The sequence below is a fragment of the Sinocyclocheilus anshuiensis genome, unplaced genomic scaffold, assembly GCF_001515605.1.
Source record: "Sinocyclocheilus anshuiensis isolate Anshui unplaced genomic scaffold, SAMN03320099.WGS_v1.1 scaffold1154, whole genome shotgun sequence".
NCBI classification, from domain to species: Eukaryota; Metazoa; Chordata; class Actinopteri; order Cypriniformes; family Cyprinidae; genus Sinocyclocheilus; species Sinocyclocheilus anshuiensis.
The window spans coordinates 2,222,856-2,231,210 of NW_015542345.1; the positions used below are offsets into that span (position 1 = coordinate 2,222,856).

At 39.4% G+C, this 8,355-nt stretch overlaps 1 protein-coding gene across 1 annotated transcript in view; it reads right to left on the reverse strand.

Annotated features, from left to right (window-relative positions):
- The window catches only part of LOC107691322 (ephrin type-B receptor 2), a 170,916-nt gene that overhangs the window by 91,113 nt on the left and 71,448 nt on the right, over positions 1–8,355 (reverse strand). Inside the window, exon 3 of the mRNA XM_016489871.1 lies at positions 2,725–3,409. Coding sequence (XP_016345357.1) covers positions 2,725–3,409 — 685 coding nt within the window. The remainder of the gene's footprint in view (positions 1–2,724; positions 3,410–8,355) is intronic.

Here is an 8,355-nt window from a genome sequence, read left to right on the forward strand (position 1 = left end):
ATTTTTTTCAGAAATACTGCACATTTACATTTTTCTCCTAAATAAATTCTGGTAAATAACATTTCTGGTAAATGCTCCTTTAAAAAGTGTTTTTTGATTATAATTTTATTATTAGTAGACTAGAACACGTGGATTTGTTGTCATTCTTACACTATAATACTGAATTTTGATTTCAGTAATTTGGACTATGAGATGGACACCTGCTTCTTGCACTCTGTTGCACTTTACTTTTGCTTTAAAAAAAGGATTTCATAGAAATTTGGATTTCATTTGGTTTAATAAAATATAGTTTAATAAAATATTCTTAAGTAAAATTGTTGATTTTTTGTGGGACATTAATCGCTTAGATTAATTGATTAATCGATAAATTAGTCGATAGATTAATCGAAATAAAAATAGTCATTAGTGGCAGCCCTAAACGCTTCATCATAGTTTTCTCTAGCCCTAAGAGTGCTGATCCAAGGTCAGCACTGGTGCCTCTTAAACATTATTTGGCTCATGGGACCATAAATGGCGATACAAGATTTGAGAAATGATATTACATTAGCACTCTATCACCCAGATTTGCAATCAGGTCCTGCTGTCGTAAAATATTATGAAATATTCCTCAATGCATTAATATTCACTAAGGCTTTATAAATATGAGCTAAATGCTCAGTGATTAGGATCATTATTCTCTCTGTTAGGAGTAACAGTCTTTTAGCAAAACAGTGACAGTGTGACGTGAAAGGCTTTAACAAGCTCCTTTTTACAGCTTGTTTGATTTGACTAGGAGCCTCTCCGTTAGTCGCTCACAATTACATAGTTTATAAACCCAGGTGTTTACAGAGATACCTCAAGTCCGAGCAGACCATTGGGATATTAAAATCCATAACATTCAGTAAATTACACGTATGTCAAAAACAACCAAATGTGTATAATTATATAGGTTCTTTAATTTAGAGTAGACCGTTCAACGATTTATCGGCAGGTGCTCCAGAGGAAGGATTGTGACCGTACTCATTAACTGGCATTGAATGCATATCGGCAGAGCGCCACCCTGCTAGTGCCTGCAATGAGCGGCTATTATCACAGCTCATCCCGGTCTAGATGGGGAGCCGGTGTGGTAATTACAGCCAGGCTTACGAAGAGGCTGAGCGAGTGTGTGCGTGTCTGTCTGTGCGAGTGGGTGTAGAGGCGGGGGGAGTCTAAAACACAGGTGGGCGTTTTATTGTGTCGTCTGTGTCAGCGTGGAGCCTGTCTGCAGGCTGTCGTTGCCGTGGGAACGGGACCCGCCGTCGGGCGAAACGAGAGCTCCTGCTGAAGAGCGAGTTGAATTACAGGTGAGGTAGGCTGAAGGAGAGGAGCACTGGGGTTTGGATAAGAAACGATCAATACGCTCACACGCTGTGAAAGGGCCAGATTACATTGATGCTGCACAGGGATACTGTAAAGGGTTGGTGGGGGGGGGTACAACCCTACTATCCACATCAACATGTTTGAGTTGCCTGGGATATCACAGTGAAACCACAACATCAACAGCAGGCCATTTCTTGAGCTTCAGCACTCCAGCTTGGTAGGAAATATACTTTTATATTGTATACAATATACTTTTATATTGCAATAATGTCACACTCAGTCTTCAAATTAATGTAGAAACAACAAAGACAGTATATTTTTAATATTTGTTTAATGGCATCTTTTTTTATGACTGAAGGCAAGTATCACTGATACCAATACTACAGTACTTGATATCTCTAGGAAATTGTTATTTTTTCCTAATATTTAACCACTGACTATAGCCATATAACATTACAGTATAAAAAGTAGCAACTTCTAATTTAAATAAACTTAAAACAATCTTCACATAAACCCATTATAATAAATGTCATATTTACCTGTGCCTTTCAGCAAGTAGGAAATGTACAGGAATTGAATAAAGTTATCAAACACTATGAATCCTTAAAGCTACAAAAGTTATTGATTTCCTCTTTTATTTTTTGTTCTTTGATTAACAGACATCACAGCAGCTGGGTTATTAGTTTATTTGGCTGCTATTACTTTAAGAGCTGAGTGTGATGCGGATCTGACACGCATGCTCGTAGTTTCATTTACGCTTTAATATGAAATGATACAGGCAACAGAGCACAGTATAACGGCTGACAGGTCAGGAAAATGTATTTTTACTGACATATGGCCTGACAAAAATCTCATCTGACCACAGATCACTGATCTCTGATGTTCTGCTGAAGTTCCCTCGTCACCTGTACCATTTCCGCGCTCGTTTGACTATTGCCTGGTGCTGAGGCGAAGCGGAGTGCGTGTCTAAAAAGTTTCCAGTTTGATGGGGTCGTAAAGACGTTCTGCATATAAATAAACTCAATTCTTGTCAAGAAAAAAGAGACAGAAGCAGCAGTTGTGAGTGGAGTGGCCAACCCTAGCTCTGCCCCTGCGTTAATTGTGTTAAATATTTTTAACGCCGTTAAACTGAAAAAAAAAATCTCCTGAGTTAACGCGCTAATTTTGACAGCACTAGTATTTTTTTACTAAAATACTTACTAAAAATATGAGAATATGGGAATATGAGCACTGAAAATAAGACAGATATCCAAAAGACACAGAGAAGCAAACAAAGACTTTTCCGCTTCTCAGTACTCAGGGTCAGGAGCAGCTTTGACCTAAAAATGAAAAGAGTTTTGTGCAACACGACAAGACCACTACACATTAGCATAAGAGCGTGCTTACCTCTGCAAACAGTTCCATTCTCCACTGCCTCGTGACCCGCTTTACACATACAGCGGCCAATAGGGACCATCCACTCTCCATCTCCATTACAGTACAGTTTAATGGGAACGTCGACCTCCTCTGCATTAGGGATGCACTCTCCCCTCGCCGACACCAGTGAGGTGCTCTCTGCTCCCGAATGCGTCTCCTGAAATGCTGCTCCGTTCCGAATAGTGCGAGGGCACTTCCGGTAGAACACCCGCACAGCGATTAACGACATGCACCCTCCGTAGTCCTGGAAGGCTAGATAGAAACCGTTACGGGAGACGGGGCCAAAACTGCGAACCTCTGTGTTAATCTTCATCACACGTCCGCCCAGGTCTACTTGCGAGAAACTCTCGTCTGCCGCAATGGTATCCACCTTGATCCAAGGGTTTTCCATCCATGGAGGATGGACTTTAGTGGCCGTGTCATAGTCTGATTCATAGTAGTAGAGGTTGAAAGTTTCCTTGCAGGAACCAGGGACTCCTGGGATGCTGCTGCAGTCTCGCACTGAGAACTTCATCTCCACGTGAATGCGCTGAGCCCCTCTTCTTCGGATATACTTGGTGCGCACCCAGTTATTTTGGTTTGCATGGAAAACATTACACACCTGATAGGTACGAATGGTGTTCATGTTCTCATCGTAGCCACTCACTTCTTCCCACTATAAAGACAGAAAACAAGAGAGCAAAGGTTTAAAGATGGGTTTTACATGCAATTTTTTACTTATTTTGGCCTTTAGACCAAAGAGAAATTAAATGATGGTTAAAACTATTTAAATTTCAAATAAAAACACAACCAAATTAATATGCAGCTTCCATTTTGGGGAAAATGTTTTATTTATTATCATGGTTAATCATTAGCCTAATTAGTCTATTTGTATAAATTCTTAAATATATAGACACGTGACTAATGGTACACAGTCTGCCGGTTGAAGAAAGTGACACATCTTACCCCACACAACTGGCTTTTGGTTTAAAAACGGTCCATCCCTTCTTATACATTTAGCTAGATTGTAAAATCACCTGACAGCAGAAAATATCATGTTATAGACACGTTTGTATCTCTGCATCAGATCTCTGGAGGGCTTTACAAGCACCTGAGCCATTTTCAGCAGCTTTCCCCATATGCACAGGCCAAATTACTGAGCACAGGAGGAATGAGGTGGGAAAGAGAGCAAAATTCTCCTGCTAGTCTGCCAACAGGCCCTGGCACTAGGCATACAGAGGGCTGTCTTTGGCTTGGTTTTTCTGTAGACCCCCATGTGACAGTGCCGAGTGATTCTGGTCTCTATTTATTTTTATCTCTCTTACTCGCTTTCTTGCGCTGTATAAAAAGTATGTACTATTAATATAGCTTACATAGAGATAAAGAAAAGTTGATACACTAATGTTTACACAGTCATTTATTTTTTGCTGTGCTGCCTCTTTTGTGTCTTCAGGCAGCTTAAAAATGAAGCCAGCATTAGCATAATTAAATTATTTCCTTTGCAACGAGAAAACAAAAGAGCATAGTTAAACAAACGTGCTGATTCAACAGTTAAACTAGAAAAAGGGCAAATAATAATAATAATAAAAAGAAGAAATGCATTAAAGGGATAGTTTACCCAAAAATTCTCACCATCATTAAATTTAAACCAGAAGAATGTTGCTAACCAAACAGTTTTAGCAACCACTGAATTCCATTGTACACACAAAGAAAAGAGAAGAGAATTTACCTTCAGTTGACCTAGTGATCATTAACGTAACAACTCAGAGTAGTGCATAAAAAAAACTCCATCCCACTAAACATTACAAATGTAAGATAATCAAATTATACGGAGAGCCAGTTGATAGCGTGAAAGAGACTTCTTGTAAAATTTACAAGTATATATTGTGCACACTAAAGCATGAAGGGTACATGCACCAGGGACTTCACTGCTCGGCCTAAAGTGACTCCAGATGACTCCATTGCGGTTTTCAGCCAACTTGCCTGCGATCAAGCCACAGGCTTTCAGCGCTAAACAACTCAAACAGCAGTCATAGAAGTCTTGACCTCGTCCAACAGGGAAAGCCCTTTTCTTCACCTTAAAATATTTTTCGCACCACGTCCTTGAAGCCCAGCAAGCGTATGATCACCCCAACCCTCCCCAAATCACCCTCCCCTCGAGTGTCTTACTCTTCACCTAACAGCTGACATAATTTCCCAAATTGGTTGCTGCTTAACAAGGATTTTGACAGAGTTTTGACGGGCTGGTGGAGAAAGTCAGGCCTGTCCAAGACCTCCATTCTATCAAATGATCTTGGACTAATTAAAACAGCTTTCTTTTCTCGCAGCTTTTGTTCTTTATTCCCATGTCCCTATTATTCGGCTGAGATGAACTGAAATGATTCTGGATAGGGTTGTGGTCATTAACACTTGCACTGTGTTTTGTGTATAAAATGAACTTTTCCATCACTTCAGTTCAGTCCTTTCAAGCAGCCAGATGTTTCTTGGGTCACTGGCAGCCATTGACCTTGCCACCTTTCTTAAGGATGACACATTCTTCCATGAACCAGAAAGAGGGGTGAGAATGAAGTGTAGCTGAACAAGAGAAGACAAGGTGCAGCATCTTCTTGTTTGTAGTCTGTCACTTTGACTAATCCAATTAAAAAGAATGAATAAATAAGCAGTGTTCCTAATGAGAAACTGAGTAAGCGAGTGTACTGTGTGATGGGAGGAGGCAAGGAAAGGAGTGGGTTAAAGACGCTCCAAACAAACGGCCTTTAAATAGAAGGCCTCCCTTTGTGCCGTCTCGGCTTCTCTGCCATTCTTTAATCAGAAGCAAAGAGGAAAACCAAATGAGACATAATAAGAGTCAAGCGATCAAGCGCTGAGTGTGAAATTAAAAGAAACATCTTCATTTTTATATAGGTTTTCGCCTGGATTTTCAGTGGGAGTGTGGCTCAAGGGTGACCATGTGTTTTAAGCTGTAAAAGAGGGATTCAGCTCAGACAATATTTTGTTATATGGCAGGTCAGCATTTCAATGTCTTTTTTTAAACTCTGGATTACATTTAAAAAAAATAAAGGGAAAAAAGTGTATTACTCATCTTCAATTAGTTAAATAAATAAATGGTTGAACAAAATGTATATTTTTTATATTTTTAAAACAATAAAAATATAAAAGTAGTGATAAAAAATGTTTTTCAGCACACAGTTATTCAGTAATTAAAATCAATCATTTTATTTATTAAATGGGAACAGACTTCAGTATTTTTAGAGGCAAAATATAAATGAGACAATTTAAAAGTGCTTATGGATTTAGGAACATGTGCTTACTGAAGCACCATTGGTACGCTTCATTCTGAAACTTTAGATAATGTATACTGCTCTAACAAATGTGTAAAGGCATGTATCAAAAAGTGTGTTAAGACCCAAAAGAAAAGGTTGGCTGCCCTCTTTGGAAGCCTATGTTATGAGGTCAGAGCCTTCAGCAGTGGTGCACCACTGGTTCGTGTCCCTATTAATTGGAACTCAGATACAAAAATCACTAACAAAAGTATGGTGCCATTAAGTCTAAGGGCTCGAGCTATGCTTTGAGGGTCACAAGCAAATAAGGAGAACCACAGAGACTACTAGTGCAGAACCCTGAACCTCGGTCCACTGGATGAGAACACAACCTGGGACTTGTGTGCCCCACATGGTCCTGATCTGCAGTCTTTCAGTAATGACAAGACAGACTAAATGGAGTCGGTGTTCTTCTATTACTCTTCTGACCTGTGATAGTTCAACTAGCAGGCTGTGGAAAATTAAGCCAAACATCATCATTATAGTTCATAGTTTAAGTCTGAACAATCCCTGGTTCAAAAAAGCATATCATACAACCTTAAAATTTTCTATGAATTTCATTCATTTTAATGCCACTTCATTACACTGAAATTTGAAGTTCAGTTCTTTATTATATTCTACTTCAATTAAATCTCAATTCAATTCTGAATGGTGCACAACCCTGCTAAATAATAAAGTGTGACACATAAATCATCTCAAACTATCTGTGCTCTACCCGGGGAAAAAAAAAATTCGGAACACAAAACATCCTGGTAAGAACCTACAACATAGGTATTTATCAAGATAAAAACAGTTCAAGTTTTGGAGACACTTGCGTTCTTGCCCCTCCGTCTTGCTGTTTTTGAATGTCCTCCCTGAACGTTCTTTAAGGAATCCTCAATGATGATGATAACACTTTGGCAAACAGAATGTTTTATTACTATATGACTAATCTCATGTAAACAGTTTCTTCAGCATAGCAAAGCTACTAACTTCAATAAATCATGATTTAAAAAAAAAAAGTAAGTCACAACTGAACTGAATTAAACTTGTAAGTTGCACTGGGAAAAAGAGCCCTGTAATAAATGACACAATGTTCTTGTGGACAGAAGTTTAGAAATGATAACTCCCCGCCACCCAAGACGAAAGAAAGTTCACAACCGAGCTATGATCTATAAGTCTCCCAGACAGAGGCTCTCCCCCGGCTAGAGCGAAGGCGCGAGCTTGTGCTGAATTATGAAAAGGGCTCACTCCGGGGGACATAGAAGTTGGCCATGATCAAGCTTTTGTGTTATATTAATTGCGCCGCTATGACATGACTCTGAACTTTTATTTGGACTTCAGCATCTTTTACAAATAAACTGTCAGAATGTTATGAAGTTTACATGAAGCCAGCAATTAAAGCTCTCCCAGGGCTGTCATTTGTATTCGAGCATTTATAACTAGTCGAGCGGTGCTGATGAGTCCTTCAGTGAAATATGCTGACTCCACATCTCGTGGCAAAGCACTCCTTGGACTCAAAGAAATACATCGTAAATCTGCATAAATAAATAATTCACACAGAGGGGCGAAAAGGAGCATGTATGACAGCTCCTGAGGGAAAGTTTCCCAATTTGCAGTTGTGGGAAATCTGACAGATAGAGTCGCATTGAGACATTTGTCCTGATGGGACGTGCAGGACAAATGACATCCAGATATTTCAGCTAAATTGCAGTGGGATTACAACCCTAAGCGAGATACTGAGCTCCCCACTATTAGAAAGATTGACAGCGGGAGAGAAAGTGATTGAGAGAGACAAAAAAAAAGAGAGGCAACCTACAAACTGAGCCATCTTTGGCAGTCAGCTTCAATTACCTCTATTCACTGGTAATGCACAACATGTGAAGAAAGACAAACAAGCTTCCTATTGCTCCTTTAACTCTTGTGTCTATCTATATCCATGTGGATCATGTTTACATATCTCATAGAAATCAAGGACATGACAAAAGAGTCATGCTGCCTAAGGACTGCTTATGCAATTTTGGCATGTGACCACACGAAGATTTGATACCCTGATGAGGGAAGCCTGAAAAATAATGGTAAAATGTTGGTTTGTAGATCAATCCACAGTGGAACTGATTTCAGGACATTTCTTGAACCAAATGATTTTCTAAGGCTTTTCTGATTTGTGGTTTTCATCAGTTGAAACATCTAATGCAATGCCAATCAAAAATATTCAAACTACATTATTTTATATAAGAGCACAAAATGTTTATGGCAAGTTAAAGGGGTTGTTTACCCACCCTGATGAAATATCCATGGTCCATGGGGGGGGGGGGGGGAT